The 18,508-nt window shown below is 43.6% G+C and overlaps 1 protein-coding gene across 8 annotated transcripts in view; it reads right to left on the bottom strand.

Moving 5' to 3' along the window:
* Positions 1-15,307, bottom strand: part of LOC136466984 (uncharacterized) — a 75,118-nt gene extending 59,811 nt beyond the window's left edge. For 2 of the 8 annotated variants that reach the window (XR_010761514.1, XR_010761515.1), the window contains exons 1-6: positions 15,129-15,307; positions 14,095-14,185; positions 13,201-13,522; positions 12,532-12,916; positions 12,329-12,445; positions 9,123-12,112 (exon numbers count right to left, since the gene is read on the bottom strand). Coding sequence is in view for 5 of the 8 variants with exons in the window: in XM_066465529.1 (XP_066321626.1) it covers positions 7,835-8,263; positions 8,346-8,464; positions 8,550-8,775; positions 9,123-9,299 (951 nt within the window). In the remaining 3 variants the exon portion in view is untranslated. Of the gene's footprint in view, positions 1-7,562; positions 8,264-8,345; positions 8,465-8,549; positions 8,776-9,122; positions 12,113-12,328; positions 12,446-12,531; positions 12,917-13,200; positions 13,523-14,094; positions 14,186-15,128 lie in introns of those variants that run through there. The other 6 variants (XM_066465529.1, XM_066465530.1, XM_066465528.1 and 3 more) reach the window with 6 other exon arrangements.
* Positions 15,308-18,508: the final 3,201 nt, after the last annotated feature.

Consider the following 18,508-nt stretch of genomic DNA (forward strand, 5'->3'; position numbering starts at 1 on the left):
AGCACACCACTCAAATAATAAACACCCCCTCCTAATCATATTTCTATATAAATCCTCCTTATTCTAAATCAACCTTTTCCAAACAGCATGATGAAACTTGAGGTACTAGTGCCAGCTCCAGCACATACAAGCTCAGCATAAAAGCAAACCACCAAATTCCTAGGTAGCGCAAACATGCATTTATAGATCCCCTGGCCAAAGAGAGAACGGACGGAGGACATAATTTTTCATACTTTAATACTTTCTCCATTCGAATTTTGAAAATTATAAGATGTTTTGGTTTTTCTGGACACATAGCTCTATGCACTTAGAGATACACTATGTCTAGATACATTGTGATGTATCTAGAAAAACCAAAACGTCTTATAAATTGAAACAAAGAGAGTATTAGATATATAAATATTGATGCTTTGGCCCTCTTAGTCATAGGAGCGAGGGACAATAGACTGAATTGAGGACATTGAAGGGACCGTGACGCCAAAGAAGAGGGGGGGTTAAATTAGGCAACTTAAAATTCTAACTCAAAACTATGGCATCTTTTTCTAATGCTAGCAAAACCAATGCAATAGATAAGCTATCTAGATGTGCAACTATGATTTTGCTAGTGTGTTGCTATCTCTACTACAAACGTTGTAAAGTAATCAATGTAAATGCGGAAGCTAAAGAGCAAGGTAGAAATATGCAAACTCTCGTCGACGACTCCGGTATTTTTACCGAGGTATCGAGAAGCACGCAAGGTTCCCCCTAGTCCTCGTTGGAGCCCCTCGCAAGGAATCCCTCACAAGGGCCAAGCTCCCGGTCGGATAACTCCGTGGATAGCCTTGGACCTTCCCCACGCGCAAGTGGGTCTCCGATGTGCCTCTCGGCAAGCCTCTCCCGGATGCTCCCCGCCGTCTTCACTATCAAGCTTCCGGCCGAAACGCCGCGGGCCTTGTTCCCTCTGATACACGGTGGCGGCCACACCACAAACACGGTTGATGTGATCTCGCAAGACTTCAAGCCCCTCCGATGTACAACACTTGTGCTCGCAAGCACGGGGTGGCAAGAGGTATGTAAACCTCACTAAACACTAGGCAAACACCTAGAGCAAGCGCATAAGCGGTGGTCTGATCAACCTAAGCACTTCGCAAAGTACTTATGCTAATCACCTAATAAAACACTAAGCACTATGCATGTGGAGATCACTAAAATGGTGTATCAATACCCTTGGTATGTTTCCTCAGCTCCACACCCTCAAATGGCCGGTTGGGGGGTCTATTTATAAGCCCCACTGAGAAAGTAGCCGTTGGGGTCGAATTCCCGCGAAACTACTACTGACCGGACGCTGAATCGTCCTGACCGGACGCGTCCGGTCGTCCCGACCGTTGAGCCGGCAATACACTGATCGGACGCTGGCTAGGGTCCGGTCGCAGATATGCCGCTCTGGAACCTTTTTGTACTCGATCGGACGCTGCGTTCCAGCGTCCAGTCGGTTGCCGTCAGCGTCCGGTCCTCGCGTCCGGTCGCCTGTCTGTCGAGCCACCGGTCCAGCGTCCGGTCGCGCTTCCAGCGTCCGGTCCTTGCATCCGGTCGCGCTTCCAGCGTCCGGTCCTTGCGTCCGGTCGCCTCTGCGAGCTCATTTCTTCGTGATCTTGCGTACGGCTTGGTTCCTATCTTCATGCTTGGACTTTGCTTGATATCTTGGGTCTTTTCTTGTGCTCCTAAGGTCTTGCTTAAGGTGTTGATCATCGGATCATCACATCGCCTTCGTCCAAGTCACATCTTGCACCCTGTTGGACTACAAAACAAACACTTGCAAATCCATTAATCCAATTTGGTTGTGTTGGTCATCAAACACCAAAATCCAAAGTAAATGGGCCTAGGGTCCATTTTCCTTACAGACATAATTTTCCATATTTTAATATTATTAGTATTATAGTTATATAGATATAGATGCTTATGTATTTTTAGAATTAATTGCCCCATTACTTACGAAACAAAAATGTTAGATGTGTATGCCGCACATCCTATGGAGGCCCCCCCACGACTCCAGACCACACCCCAAACACCCCCCTCCCACCACCATCAGACCACACCACCTATTCCTCCACGTAACGTGGTAACACCAGCAGACCCGGCATCGGTACCTGACCAGGGTCTGGTGAGGCCATGAAGGCAGGCGCAGCGTAGTACTCGGGCCCAGCGAAGAACTCACTGTCCTTCTGCCTGGTCGCCGCCTCCCTCTCCCTGCTAGACCCACTCCGTGGACTCTTTCCAACATCCCAGCGCTCGTCGGAGCTAGACCTACTCCTCTCCCTGCTAGACCCACTACTCCGTAGACATCCACTACTCCATGGACTCTCCCTACTAGACCCACTACTCCATGGACTCTTTCCAACGTCCCAGCGCTCGTCGGAGCTAGACCTACTCTCCCTGCTAGACCCACTACTCCGTGGACACCCACTACTTCGTGGACTCACCCTACTAGACCCACTACTCCATGGACTCTTTCCAACGTCGCAGTGCTCGTCGGAGCTAGACCTACTCTCCCTGCTAGACCTAGACCCACTACTAGACCCCCTAGACCGTGGACTCTTTCCAACGTCCCAGCGCTCGTCGGAGCTAGACCTAGACCCACTAGAACTCTTTCCAACGTCCCAGCGCTCGTCGGAGCTAGACCTACTCCGCCCCGGTGAGTGGCTGAAACCCCACCGGGGTTTCTTGCCTGGTCCCACCGAACCAGGACAACAATGTCGTCCTGCCATGAATCACCCACCGAAACTCCAATGAACTCAAGAAGGCGTCCACAAGAACGAACGGGCTCAAAGCACCGGAACCCTACACTAATCCTACCGATTTTAAGTAGTTAAAGGTTTAAACAAGCGAGGTGGGACTAACCTGGGGGCGGGCTTGCGGCCGCCGTCCGCGCCCTCTCTCCGCTCCCCCGCGCGCCCCCGCTTCCGCGGCCTCCGACCGCACCGCTCCGCCGCCTCGCTACTAGCGTCTGGCGCACGAGAGGGAGAAACCGGATGCCGCTAGGTTTCTTGCGGCGTTCCTTCTCCACGCTGCGCCGCTGATCGGGCCGAAGCTGGGCCGAACTGCTAGATGGGCCCAAGACTACGACGTAAACTCATGAGTCCATAAGGCTGCGCTTCCTCTCTCTTTTTTCCCATTTATTCAGGTGCTTTCGCCAAAACAAAACAAAACAAAAAAAAACTTACAAGCTCCTCCGCCAGCGTAGACGCCATGTCGCTGGTTCGACGGTGTGCATAGAGGAATTGTTGCGTACGTGCTTGTCTTGTACTTGACTTGATATATATACACATGTATATATTTGGCTAGTCCGTGTGCAATACGTATACGCGTCGTTTGACACTCCGACCCCAACACGATGCATATCCTCTGGCTGTATATATAGGATGATTTCTAGACCAGAATATGATACGAGATCCGATTCCCACACGAAGCTTCTTGTGCTCCTGAACGCCTTCATGGCTTGACACAGGGGTCGGGGTCGAGGTCATGGATCCGATCCAATCCGCTAGGTTTATCCTACGTTTCATAGGGCGGGCACGGAAGATGAATCATGATGCACTGTAGTACCCCCAGTCAGACCCATGACTCCGGTCCGATAGCCTTTATACATACGCCAAAAATCTCTACGTATGAGCCTCGGTCATATATATTTCCATTATTTTTAATTATTTTCCCTCTCCTCACCGAGTCGGGTATTTTTCCTCTCGAACGAGGTTCAGAGCCATTGTTATGTATATAAACAATTTGTGCTCTTGCCTGTGCTTTTGCATTGGTAAGCCCAAAATGCATGCCAGCTGCACAGGATGTACAAAATAAATCTGGTGACCAAAGTGCTTCGTCTTAAATTCAAATTAGCAGAAGTAAGAGCATCTTTTGAGCCATTAGGTCATAAGGAGTAGCACATGCCATCATATATAACACTTATAGAATGCTAGATCCCAATTAGGGCTTATTATGTCTGAAAATTGGGAAACATGTATAGAATGCTAGATCCCGATTAGGGCTTATTATAGGTGAAAGCCATATCCCAGCAGCCTAAAGATCAAATTTAGGGGCATATAGAACCGTGTCTCTCCATACTCATCCTCTAGTTCCTTGTGGATCTTATCACTCTTTCCCGCTTTTATGTTTCATCATCATAGCTGATGAACTGTAAAATGAATTCATTACTGTGTGAAAGAAGGGGAAAAAATACTGTGTGAAAGAAGGAAAAAAACACAATCAATCATTTATATTACAAAAGATCGAATGTGATGGTATTAACTAAGCACTGCTATTGGACGCCTTCTGTTCAAAGTTGTGCCATAAATTTCACCCACATCTGCCTTGGTTTGTGTAACCAAGTATATATACAAAAATAACAGAGGAAGCAAAAGAAACACTTGAAGCTTAACATCTGGTAACACTAGCAAGGTACCGAAACTTTCAACTTTCAACCAAGTTGTCAAAAATATTAGTTATGAAAAGGACCTCAAAATCTAAGCACTAATCTTTTTAAAAGCAAAAGCTAATCATGTATCAGAATACAAGACATTTCTTTTGATGGAATATATTACGCTATCTAAAACACCATAAGATGATTGTCATAATCTTCAGTTTCCTATGAAATTTCAAATTTCTAATATCCCTTCAGCTAGTAAATTTAAAAGGAAAATATTTTCTAAACAAATGATTGCACCAAAACAGATTCCACTTTATAAAATCAGGAGCTAATAACCATATTGTTCCAATTTCCAAGAAGTATTACATGCTTTAAGCAAATAATTGAATGGTTGACAGTGTTATATAGTCGGCTAGTCAACAACCAGTCTGGCTAATAGGGCCTAGTCAGTCCTAGTCATCCTGTACATTCCACGACATATACTATAGAGTACAACTGTGTGAAAGTACAACCAGTCTAACCCTAATTGCCGATTCAGTGGTGCCCGTGTTTCGTTCCTCTGCTCTTCGGTTCGCTGGTTTGTCAGGTATCAAGCCAACGTCGCTAATTTCGTATCTAATGCTTGCTTCTTAGAGTTTCATATCTCTAGATGTATATTAAAATTATTCATATATCCGATCTATTCTAACGTGGAGCGAGTCGGTGTTTCTGAGGTCACTTTGGCAGTTGTCAGTTAACTCGGGGCCAAGCTCGTGAGTACGGTCGAGGCCAAACCTCGAAAGTGTCAGTGACAGTTGGTTCTTGTCCGTGATTGCAGTTTGTTTCAGCTTCAGCAATGGCTCATGTCAAGAACATCGGGGGTGGTCCAGGTGATGAGGATCCAAGGTCTCCGCCTCGCGTGCCTGCTGATGTGAAAGGCAAGGCGACGAAGAAGATCACATCGAAGAAGCAGAAGTATGCAGATGCTGATACAGCGAGAGCAGCAGCAGTGGCAGCCGCCGCAAAGCATGTAGAAAGAGGAGGTGCTAGGAGTGGAGTCTAGATTACAGATCAGCTTTCACCAGCACAGAGGACAACCATTGAGTAGGTTGAGCACCGTCATGGTAGTCCAGCTGGGATTGTCATGCTTGAGGGACGGCATGTCGTTTTGGAGGAGACTCAGCCTCAGGGGGAGCCACAGCAGCAGACAGAGCAGACTGAGCAGGCAGAGCAGACAGAGATGACAGAGCCGGCATCTCAGCCACAGCTTCGCCGCTCTAGTCGTACTCGTACCCAAGTGACACCGAGGCTAGAGACACAGAGGAGGGGTTCTCGTTCGCCTCCTAGACCACAAGGTCCGCCTCTAGTGACTCACTTATCCTCGTTGGAGCACCCGCGCAAGGGTGTAGCTCCCCCTTGATCCGCGCAAGGATCAAGTGCTCTCTACGGACTGATTCTTCGACACTACGTCACGGTGAATCATCCACAACCGCTCACAACTTGAGTTAGGTCATCCACAAGCTCTGTCGGATGATCACCAAACTCTCAATCACCACCGAGCCGTTTAGGTGATGGCGATCACCAAGAGTAACAAGCACAAACTCTCACTTGACCACAACAAGCCTAATGAGAAGGGTGGATGCACACTTACTACTCTCCTTACACTAATGAGGTCTTAATCTTAGATTCTCAAATCTCAATCACCTCACTAGGCTCTTGCTCTCCTTTACACTCTCAAGGGTGTTTCTCAGCTGAACAAATGGGCAAGAGGTCTCCCTTGAACGAGTGGATTAAGTATTTATACCTCATCATTCAAAACATAACATTTGGAGGCTGAGTCATCACTCTGCGGGGTGACCAGACGCTCCAGTCAGTTATCCCCGCCACTGTGTCAGAAAGAGCCATTAAGTTCTGACCGAACTCTGATCTGCGTCCGGTCAGCATTGACCGGATACGTCCGGTCAAGAAAAACACTCTCTGAAACCTTACTGATGTTGACCGGATGCTGGCAACTAGACGACTTCAGTTGATCAAATGAACTGACTGGACTCACCCTCCACTGTCCGGTCACAACCAGACCAGCGTCCGATCAGTCATTTGACCCTCCATTCAATTCCAACTCGAAATTTTATGTGAATGGAGTTTACTCCAATTGATCTTAGAGCTACTCCTAAACTACTTAGTGCTAGATTTGACAAGTGTACACCACACCTAACCCACTAGACTCACCTAGGTCAAGCTACTAGTCCATACCCCTTAATAGTATGACTAAAGAAAAAATAGTCCTAAACTACTCTAAGTGTCTCTTCAACACCAAACGACACATAAAACTAGTCCATCCTTAACCTTGTCGTCCATCCTTTGAAATCCGAAATGATTTCCATCGACAGGGGCATGACAACTATAATTGCCTAATTAATTGCCATTACTATGACCAAACTTAAATTGCCTCTGCAAAACACATGTTAGTTATAATAATCTCGCGTTGTCATTAATCACCAAAACCCAACTAGGGATCTAGATGCTTTCAACTAGCAAGGTACCAAAACTTTCAACTTTCAACCAAGTTGTCAAAAACATTAGTTACAAAAAGGACCTCAAAATCTAAGCACTAATCTTTTTGAAAGCAAGAGCTAATCATGTATCAGAATACAAGACATTTCTTTTGATGGAATATATTACGCTATCTAAAACACCATAAGATGATTGCCATAATCTTCAGTTTCCTATGAAATTTCAAATTTCTAATATCCCTTCAGCTAGTAAATTTAAAAGGAAAATATTTTCTAAACAAATGATTGCACCAAAACAGATTCCACTTTACAAAATCAGGAGCTAATAACCATATTGTTCTAATTTCCAAGAAGTATTACATGCTTTAAGCTAATATTTGAATGGTTGACAGTGTTATACAATCGGCTAGTCAACAACCAGTCTGGCTAATAAGTTAGTCCTGGTCATCTTGTACATTCCACGACATATACTATAGAGTACAACTATATGAATCAAGCAGCAAGGGTATAAAAGAACTCGAAGTTGATCACTTACTTGTGAAAGTACTACTCCATTGTCGAGAACTCCAGATCCTAGTTCAAATCTCCACATTCTTGCTGATTTGGTGAAACAAGGAAATCAGAAAGGAGAAACAATATGCAGTAGATCACAACCGCACAAGAGAATCAGCACATAAACATAATAAAATAGGTACCATAGCAACCAGCATGAGCATACATGAGTAAGCAAGTTCGGTACATAATTACACAATGTCATCAAATGATAAAAAGCTTCAGTGCTCAGCTGACAACACATCAACATTAAGTAGTCCAACACAAATAGCAAGGCTGCCATCTATTGATCTAAATAAGCAAATCAACATTCAAATGAAAGCTGCATGCATCTCCAGCTGTTGCAGGTCCACTAGAGTCTTCATCCTGTTCCATTCCTGCTTCAGAATCAGATTCAGCTTGCTGCTCTTGCGCTACATCTCCTATCATGGTCACTGTCATCTTCTTCAGTGATGTGAGCAGCTGCTGTGTTCCTTGGACGCTTTCTCCTCCTAGCATAAGTCTGGCTGACAAAGGCTGCTGCACGAGCAGCAGCAGCCCTAGGCAAGTGATGACCTCGTAGGCTCTCAGTTGCCCCAATAGTTTCATGCACATTAGCCCAAGTAAACTCATTACCATGAGCTGCATGAACCGACTCACAATTTTCATCCACCCATTCATTTTCCCATTCAAATTCTTCAAGCAAGAGGGGGTTGCATATCTTTCCTTTGGAGCCAAGCTCTCTAGTTTTTTTAAACTTATTTGACATCTTTCGGTTGTAACTAACATATACCAATTTAGTTAACCTCTTATACTCCAATCTGATTCTCTTTCTGTTGTGGACCTGCACAAAAAACACTGTAAAATCACAATGGTCTGCAAGCAATATTGCTACAAAACTCAAACTACTCAATAGTAGTAATTACATTGGCAAAAGCACTCCAATCACGCCCACAACCAGATGTTGAAAAACAAAGACTGATTATTCTTTTTGCTAAACTTTGGAGCTCATATGCTAGGCCACAAAATGAACCCCACCAAAGAACTGCAACATATTTCGATATTAATCAGTCCATTATAACCAAAGAGAAGCTTGAGAAGGTAAAGAAACTTTAGTTGGGAAAACTTACATGGGCTTCTTTTATCTCTGTGGCTTATGACTACTGGCCTTGAGAGGCAATCACCTTTAGACCTCTCGTACTCATAAGCCTGCTTGCTAATCTTGATCAGTTCATTGTCATCAATCACCATCTTCCATAAAATATCGTTGAACATGGACCTTAGCCTTGCAGCTTGTCTCTTGTCCTTTTCCCTTATGGCAAAAAAATTGGATGGGTTCAAGAACAGAGCTGACCCCTACACAATGATGTTATTAATTCAAGGAAAATAGCAGAACTGCACTTCCTGTAACCAAAGGAATCATGTACCAATGTCCTTTTTCATTTGGCATCATAGATTTCTTCGATTTTTCAATCACAAAAAAAGCCACTAGTGATTCATGAATAAAATTAATCCCCTATCCAATCATTAATCTCAAAGTCTATTTTTGTTCATGTCATCACTTTTAAGTAGTTTGACAACTTGGAGACTTTGTAAGGAAGTGACAAGGTCAACCCTAGGAAATATATTGAGCACACCACTCAAATAATAAACACCCCTTCCTAATCATATTTCTATATAAATCCTCCTTATTCTAAATCAACCTTTTCCAAACAGCATGATGAAACTTGAGGTACCAGTGCCAGCTCCAGCGCGTACAAGCTCAGCATAAAAGCAAACCACCAAATTCCTGGGTAGCGCAAACATGCATTTATAGATCCCCTGGCCAAAGAGAGAACGGACGGAGGACATAATTTTTCATACTTTAATACTTTCTCCATTCGAATTTTGGTAAATTATAAGACGTTTTGGTTTTTCTAGACACATAGCTCTATGCACTTAGATATACACTATGTCTAGATACAGTGTGATGTAAAACGTCTTATAAATTGAAACAGAGAGAATATTAGATATATAGATATTGATGCTTTGGCCCTCTTAATCATAGGAGCGAGGGACAATAGACTGAGGAACTGAGGACATAATTTTCCATATTTTAATATTATTAGTATTATAGTTATAAAGATATAGATGCTTATGTATTTTTTAGAAAACTGCAGATTATCTGTTATTCCAATAATTTTGATGACAATGGAACAGTACAAGAGAAGAGGACGCTCACCAGGAAACCAAAAACCATCTAAATTTTGGTGAACAACCTCCTCACAATGCACCCCAAAAATTCAACTACATCTTCTTTTTTTTTCTTTTAGAGAGAAAGTTCAACATCTTTGGTCCTACGTGACTTCTATCAACTTCAGCTTTCGGCATTGGAAGGTTTTTCCATCCTGGCTTTGCAAATTGATGTAACTGCTAATAATTAGCTCCTTGGATTCAAACAGATTTAGTTAATAATTTAGCTAATTGCTAGCTGAATATCCAACTAACAACTATCTTACTCGTTGAACCAAACTATCTTACAATTTGTTCCTATGAAATCATGGATATGGACATAGCCACATAGGGTATAGGTCTCAGCTAGTTGGCATACAACTTTTCCTAGATAAAACATGTTGAAAGATACACATGGTAAAAATTTATAATATATGTTACTAGAGGACATTTTCAGCATCGGCACCCGTGTCCAGTACGAAAATGTCCGAGTCGACACCTAATGAGAACCGAAAACAAATAACATGGGAAATATCAAGCTTGTCTGAAATATGTACCAGTGAGTCAAATTGTTCAGCTCTAAACGAATAATAAGGGAAGCCACCAACACAAGGCACAATTTGTCCTCCAAGGATTCAAGACTCAAGGAATCATAATAACCATTAGAAGCTTAGCATCATAGACATCGTAACGGGTGTTAAAAATAAGGTTTTAAATCTCCGGCTATAGCTGACTATAGCTGTTTGAGGCTGATCAAGCTATTTGTGTTTATGTAGAACTTAACGGCTATAGCCCCATTTAGCCTCCACTATAGCTGTTTTAGAGGTCATCAACAAAATGCCTTTAGCCGGAGATTTAAAACCTTGGTTAAAAACCAACTTCTTTAGTGTGGCTGACGTTATGTATCTAAAATAATTGGAGCAATAAGTGGTTATTTTTTTTTAAAAAAAAAACTCCCTCTTGTCATTATTATCATATCATAAAGTCACAAAAGCTTTGCTAAAATATTGAATCACACTTTCAGCTAAAGAAAAATGCAAGTGGAAACAAGTTTTCTATTGATATCAGAAAAATGCAAATGGCAAAAGATGTTAGAAACTCAGAATGTATTCATTAGTTAGCAGCTTATACTCTCTGTACATACTTTAGGATTTATGTTGATTGCTACAGAATAAAAAAATGGACTAGTGCTACTGATGCAGAGGCAGGATGTTTTGAGATTTATGTATAACAAATTTGACTATCGAACATGATTTTCATTTTTCCCTAAAATAGTGGATCATTGAGAAACATTAGCTGTGTCACAAACAGCCGACACATCACAATATCTATTAGTACTCCAAAAAACTTTCATTACTACGCCATCGCTAAAAATACACCATGGTAGTATTTGCTCCTGGCTGTTCCAACAGCTCAATGGTTGTGGTTACATACTGCATTGGAATGAACAATGTCAGTGATTAGTAAACAGACAATTCTAAATGGAAAACATTTAGATACTACATGTTTATACTGAATCATAACAGAAAGAGGTTTTTTTCTCTAGATTGCAGATGTGATACTTCAATTCTAACTGGAATAACTATTCTTGATGCTTCAAGGGATAACAGAGCCACAAGTAATTAATTTTTTTATTAAAAAAAACTCCCTCTTAAACCTTGACTCAAAATTATTTGACCAGAAGCTTCTTCTCCATTCAAAAGACAAACTGAACAACAATGTTTCTTCTTTCGAGATGAGAATGGAAAAAGGAAATCATATCTTCTCAATTGTGATGTAATATGATGGTTGATGGAGTTAGGTCGGATGAAACCAGCAGTTTCCTTTATTGTTGCTTCTGCTCTGGTTGTGGATGTTGCTGCAACAGCTGCTGTTTCAGAGCTGGTTGCATAGGAGCAGAAGGTGCACCCTTGTGTTCCTACAGAAGTGCCTAGACAAGGTATACAAATAAAATAGAATCTTTAGAATACTAGCAGATTCAGAATGCATATCAAATCAATACCAACAACACATGCAAAAGGAACTGGCAGTGTGCTCCATAAGGCAAAGTAGTCACAGGCGCTGGCTGTGGCAGATTCGGAATAGCATAGATTGATAGCACACCAACCATGCAAATGTCGAATTTTTCTTGTCACCTGAAGGACAGAAGTAATTCACGCCAACAACACTGACATGAAGTCGATCTTTTCCTTGCCTGCCTGCTGCATCAGATTGTTTAAAAGATAAACAGATTGTAATGCCTGCTGCATCACAAAGCAGAGATAACTTTGTGACCCTCGCCTGGTGTTGCTATTACGGGGACAACCCTTGTAATGCCTCTAGAATTGCAGCTTGCTCCCTACTACTAAATATTGATTCTCTCCTAACCAATTCGTAGTGATTGAATTCCTTCTATGGTTCCACATGATCAATAGGTGGTGTGCTGGAGGCGCAGAGATCATATGTCGACCTGGCCCATGTCCATCGGGAGTTCTATGCAATACTGCAACAACATTTTTGTGGGAAAAAAGTATGCCTTTAGTATTGTATTGTACTATAGAAAGGATACTCTTCCAAAAACTGCTATCCTATAAAGTCCTACACAAGCAGAATTTTACATTGAAACTTATGCGTTACAAACTTGTTACTTTCCCTTATGTGATCACTTACATTCAGAATCATATAAGAAAAGCAGAGATAGGAATAAGTAGGAAACAACCTCAGTGCATCAACAATTCTGGTACCGAGATCCCCTGCAGTGTGGACTTGGATTTTGGAAACATGACCACATGAATTGCCATTGCTCCTTCAAATAATCTGTGCCTCTGCACGCAACCTGCAGCACAGTTTTAGCTTCACATCAAATACCTCCGCTCAGACTGATGTCGGAGCAACTTTGCAGGATGTTTTTTTTTCCCTCACCTGGCTTGTCAATGACAAGCATGACAGCATCCCTGTGCACAGCCTCACATAGCACGGCAGGCAACATGGATTGCCCAGAACTTAGAGCAACTCCCATAGGAGATCCCCAATCTATTCCATTCTCCATCTTTTAAAGGTACCACGTCATTGTTTGTGCAATTCTTTCCTTTGTGATGGGATCACACAGGTTTCAAGCCGACAGGTATCGCGCTTCCTCCCTTCCTTCGCCCGACCTGAAGAAGTGAAGCAACCCGCCGCCAGCTGCACAGTCAAAACAGGACTACAGGAAGCACCCTTAATCATGCCTGTGAAATATCACTCAAACCAATAGTAACAATACCACCATTAATTATGCTTGTGAAATATACACCTCCATCCATTGTTCCTGTAGTACAGAATGCCAATTATTATTGGTCAAATATTAAAGACTGAAAGAAACAATTATTGAATTAAAGAACAACTAGACAGAGAGCACTGGACTGAATGGTTGCAGATTCAAAAGAGTGTTTGAAATAAAATCTCTCAAAGAGCAGTAATATCTCTACTTCCCTATATCCCCACAGTAGAAACAACTAAAGTTATTTATGGCACTGTCAAAGACTAAGGACATACTAAAAATGAATGGAGGCACATACATGCGAAACATACAGGAATTGTAGGGAACAGTACCTTCAAATATGCTGCGTTCTGGGCTTCTGGCATGCCACTCAGATGGTCAGACCATTGTTGCATTCCATTGCAAAAGCTTTCTTTTGCTTTCCTTGAGACCATTGTAGATACACAATACTATTAACAATAACCAAATGATTTTAAAATATTTTCTGTGCTCAATCATAGAAACCAAGCCCTCCCTTCTCTTGCTGCACAATTTACTCATCCTAACGTATGTGGAACTAAGGAACTGTGCTGGTTGTCACAGATCCAAATGACCTTCCGAGGCAGAACAAACAATAAAATACACATCTCACAAGAAAAAAAACATAACTGGCCCCTACAAAAAAAATCGGGTGTTAAATGATGGTTGAGATTTATCTAAGAAAAAAATGAATTTGCTTGTATTATGAACCAATCTGGCACAAAAGATCTCATCACAAATGGAATGAGAGAGACACAAGAAATACATTAAATTAAGATAATTTTTTTAGACATGGCTGGAAGTTTTATTTTATTGCTACTATTAAACAAAGCTACTATTATCCATATTAAACTTATCCATTATTAAGCAGAATATCAACTATCAACAACACCACTAATGGCTAATTTAGCCTTATTTCTAGCTAATCAAAGGCACTGCTGTTACTAAATATCTTAGTCAAACATTCAAGTTCAGTCGATGGAGACCTTAACAAAGCTACATTAGTCTGCTCATCAAGTGTTTGTACGTATTGATGTAGAATCAAATAATAAGGTCTGCAGAACTTTTCCTTCAAAATCAGCTATTTAACTCTATTGATGCAATATGTTACAGGCTACTTGATAAGTAAGGTCAGACGGGAAAGGCAAGGGATAAACATGAAAGGTTGACAGAATACCAAAAGCGAGAAAAAGAAAGAGAATATTTACCATGATAAGAAGGCTGAAGGAGGCGCAACCACATCTCTACACCACCCCCCAAACACCCCTCCTCCCACCACCACCAATGTTCCTCTTATGCCTGTGGTAACAAAAGGAAAAAGGGTAAATTTAGAATTAATTGCCCCATTACTTACGAAACAAAAATGTTAGATGTGCATGCCGCACATCCTATGGAGGCCCCCACACGACTCCAGACCACACCCCAAACACCCTCCTCCCACCACCATCAGACCACACCACCTATTCCTCCAAGTAACGTGGTAACACCAACAGACTCGGCATTGGTACCTGACCGGGGTCTGGTGAGGCCATGAAGGCAGGCGCAGCGTAGTACTCGGGCCCAGCGAAGAACTCACTGTCCTTGTGCCTGGTCGCCGCCTCCCTCTCCCTGCTAGACCCACTCCGTGGACTCTTTCCAACATCCCAGCGCTCGTCGGAGCTAGACCTACTCCTCTCCCTGCTAGACCCACTAGACCCACTACTCCGTGGACACCCACTACTCCGTGGACTCTCCCTACTAGACCCACTACTCCATGGACTCTTTCCAACGTCCCAGCGCTCGTCGGAGCTAGATCTACTCTCCCTGCTAGACCCACTACTCCGTGGACTCTCCCTACTAGACCTACTACTCCATGGACTCTTTCCAACGTCCCAGCGCTCGTCGGAGCTAGACCTACTCTCCCTGCTAGACCTAGATCCACTAGACCGTGGACTCTTTCCAACGTCCGAGCGCTCGTCGGAGCTAGACCTAGACCCACTAGAACTCTTTCCAACGTCCCAGCGCTCGTCGGAGCTAGACCTACTCCGCCCCGGTGAGTGGCTGAAACCCCACCGGGGTTTCTTGCCTGGTCCCACCGAACCAGGACAACAAGGTCGGCCTGCCATGAATCACCCACCGAAACTCCAATGAACTCAAGAAGGCGTCCACAAGAACGAACGGGCTCAAAGCACCGGAACCCTACACTAATCCTAACGATTTTAAGTAAGTAGTTAAAGGTTTAAACAAGCGAGGTGGGACTAACCTGGGGGCGGGCTTGCGGCCGCCGTCCGCGCCCTCTCTCCGCTCCCCCGCGTGCCCCCGCTTCCGCGGCCTCCGACCGCACCGCGCCGCCGCCCCGCTACCAGCGTCCGTCGCACGAGAGGGAGAAACCGGGTGCCGCTAGGTTTCTTGCGGCGTTCCTTCTCCACGTTGTGCCGCTGATCGGTCTGAAGCTGGGCCGAACTGCTAGATGGGCCCAAGACTACGACGTAAACTCATGAGTCCATAAGGCTGCGCTTCCTCTCTTTTTTTCTTTTCCATTTATTCAGGTGCTTTCGCCAAAACAAAACAAAAAACTTACGTAAACGTGTTGATTCCAATCCTCTGCACCGCCTTCTTGTGCTGGACTCATCGGCGCAGCACAACAACGGGCCTTCATGGCTGCGATAGCGGCGGAGGAAGCTGCCATCGGAGACGATGTTGCGCCAGGCCTTTGCAGACGATGGAGGCACAGACCGGTATCTCTTCCACGAGCTTCTCCGCCAGCGTAGACGCCATGTCGCTGGTTTGACGGTGTGCATAGAGGAACCTTGCTTGTCTTGTAATTGACTTGATATATATACACATGTGTATATTTGGCTATCTGGGTCCGTTTCGCCAAGGTACGTGCTAGTAGTCTAGTCCTTGTGCAATACGTACACGCGTCGTTTGACACTCCGACCCCAACACGATGCATGTCCTCCGGCTGTATATATATAGGATGATTTCTCGACCAGAATATGGTACGAGATCCGATTCCCACACGGAGCTTCTTGTGCTCCTGAATGCCTTCATGGCTTGACACAGGGGTCAAGGTCATGGATCCGATCCGATCCGCTAGGTTTATCCTACGTTTCATAGGGCGGGCGCGGAAGATGAATCATGATGCGCCGTAGTACCCCCAGTCAGACCCATGACTCCGATCCGATAGCCTTTATACATACGCCAAAAATCTCTACGTATGGGCCTCGGTCATATATATTTCCATTATTATTAATTATTTTCCCTCTCTCCTCACCGAGTCGGGTATTTTTCCTCTCGGACGAGGTTCAGAGCCATTATTATGTATATAAACAATTTGTGCTTTGCCTGTGCTTTTGCATTGGTAAGCCCAAAATGCATGCCAGCTTCACAGGATGTACAAAATAAATCTGGTGACCAAAGTGCTTCGTCTCAAATTCAAATTAGCAGAAGTAAGAGCATCTTTTGAGCCATTAGGTCATAAGGAGTAGCACGTGCCATCATATATAACACTTATAGAATGCTAGATCCCAATTAGGGCTTATTATGTCTGAAAATTGGGAAACATGTATAGAATGCTAGATTCCGATTAGGGCTTATTATAGGTGAAAGCCATATCCCAGTAGCCTGAAGATCAAATTTAGGGGCATATAGAACCGTGTCTCTCCATACTCATCCTCTAGTTCCTTGTGGATCTTATCACTCTTTCCCGCTTTTATGTTTCATCATCATAACTGATGAACTGTAAAATGAATACCATTACTGTGTGAAAGAAGGGGAAAAAATACTGTGTGAAAGAAGGGAAAAAACACAATCAATCATCTATATTACAAAAGATCGAATGTGATGGTATTAACTTAGCACTGCCACTGAACGCCTTCTGTTCAAAGTTGTGCCATAAATTTCACCCACATCTGCCTTGGTTTGTGTAACCAAGTATATATATACAAAAATAACAGAGGAAGCAAAAGAAACACTTGAACCTTAACATCTGGTAACACTAGCAAGGTACCGAAACTTTCAACTTTCAACCAAGTTGTCAAAAACATTAGTTACAAAAAGGACCTCAAAATCTAAGCACTAATCTTTTCGAAAGCAAGAGCTAATCATGTATCAGAATACAAGACATTTCTTTTGATGGAATATATTACGCTATCTAAAACACCATAAGATGATTGTCATAATCTTCAGTTTCCTATGAAATTTTAAATTTCTAATATCCCTTCAGCTAGTAAATTTAAAAGGAAAATATTTTCTAAACAAATGATTGCACCAAAACAGATTCCACTTTATAAAATCAGGAGCTAATAACCATATTGTTCCAATTTCCAAGAAGTATTACATGCTTTAAGCTAATAATTGAATGGTTGACAGTGTTATATAGTCGGCTAGTCAACAACCAGTCTGGCTAATAGGGCCTAGTCAGTCCTGGTCATCCTGTACATTCCACGCCATATACTATAGAGTACAACTGTGTGAAAGTACAACCAGTCTAACCCTAATTGCCGATTCGGTGGTGCCTGTGTTTCGTTCCTCTGCTCTTCGGTTCGCCGGTTCATCAGGTAGCAAGCCAACGTCGCTAATTTCATATCTAATGCTTGCTTCTTAGGGTTTCGTATCTCTAGATGTATATTGAAATTATTCATATATCCGATCTATTCTAACGTGGAGCGAGTCGGTGTTTTTGAGGTCACTTTGGCAGTTGTCAGTTAACTCAGGGCCAAGCTAACGAGTACGGATCGAGGCCAAGCCTCGGAAGTGTCAGTGATAGTTGGTTCTTGTCCGTGATTGCAGTTTGTTTCAGCTTCAGCAATGGCTCGTGTTAAGAACGCCGGGGGTGGTCTAGGTGATGAGGATCTAAGGCCTCCACCTCGCTTGCCTGCTGATGTGAAAGGCAAGACGACGAAGAAGATCACGTCAAAGAAACAGAAGTATGCAGATGCTGATACAGCGAGAGCAGCAGCAGTGGCAGTCGCCGCATAGGGTACAAAGAGAGGAGGTGCTAGGAGTGGAGTCTAGATTGTAGATCAGCTTTCACCAGCACAGAGGGCAGCCATTGAGTAGGTTGAGCGCCGTCATGGTAGTCCAGCTAGGACTGTCATGCTTGTGGGATGGCGTCACGTTTTGGAGCAGACTCAGCCTCAGATGGAGCCACAGCAGCATACAAAGCAGACTGAGCAGGCTGAGCAGACAGAGATGACAGAGATGGCATCTCAACCACAGCTTCGCTGCTCTAGTCGTACTCGTACCTAGGTGACACCGAGGCCAGAGACATAGAGGAGGGGTTCTCGTCCGCCTCCTAGACCACAGGGTCCGCCTCCAGTGACTCACTTGGACTTAAGGGCCGCCACGGCCAAGCAGGTGCAGCAGCTCAGATTTGTTCAGTTCGAGGACTTGTTCCCGCTGAGGAGGGATGAGCGTGCTTTAGAGGGTTTCTATACACCACTGTAGGAGGACTTCTACAATACATATCTTTACAGTGGGGTTGCCTTCAGATCTCAGCAAGTATGCTCTGTTGAGGCTATTGTTGCAGCAGTTAGAGAGCAGATCTGCCCTCATCTCTCGTACTTGCCAGGGCTGACAGACAGATATGTACCATCATGGGTCCGTGAGTTCTATGCTACACTTTAGATTAACCCAGGC

Source organism: Miscanthus floridulus, chromosome 7 (assembly GCF_019320115.1).
Source record: "Miscanthus floridulus cultivar M001 chromosome 7, ASM1932011v1, whole genome shotgun sequence".
NCBI lineage: Eukaryota > Viridiplantae > Streptophyta > Magnoliopsida > Poales > Poaceae > Miscanthus > Miscanthus floridulus.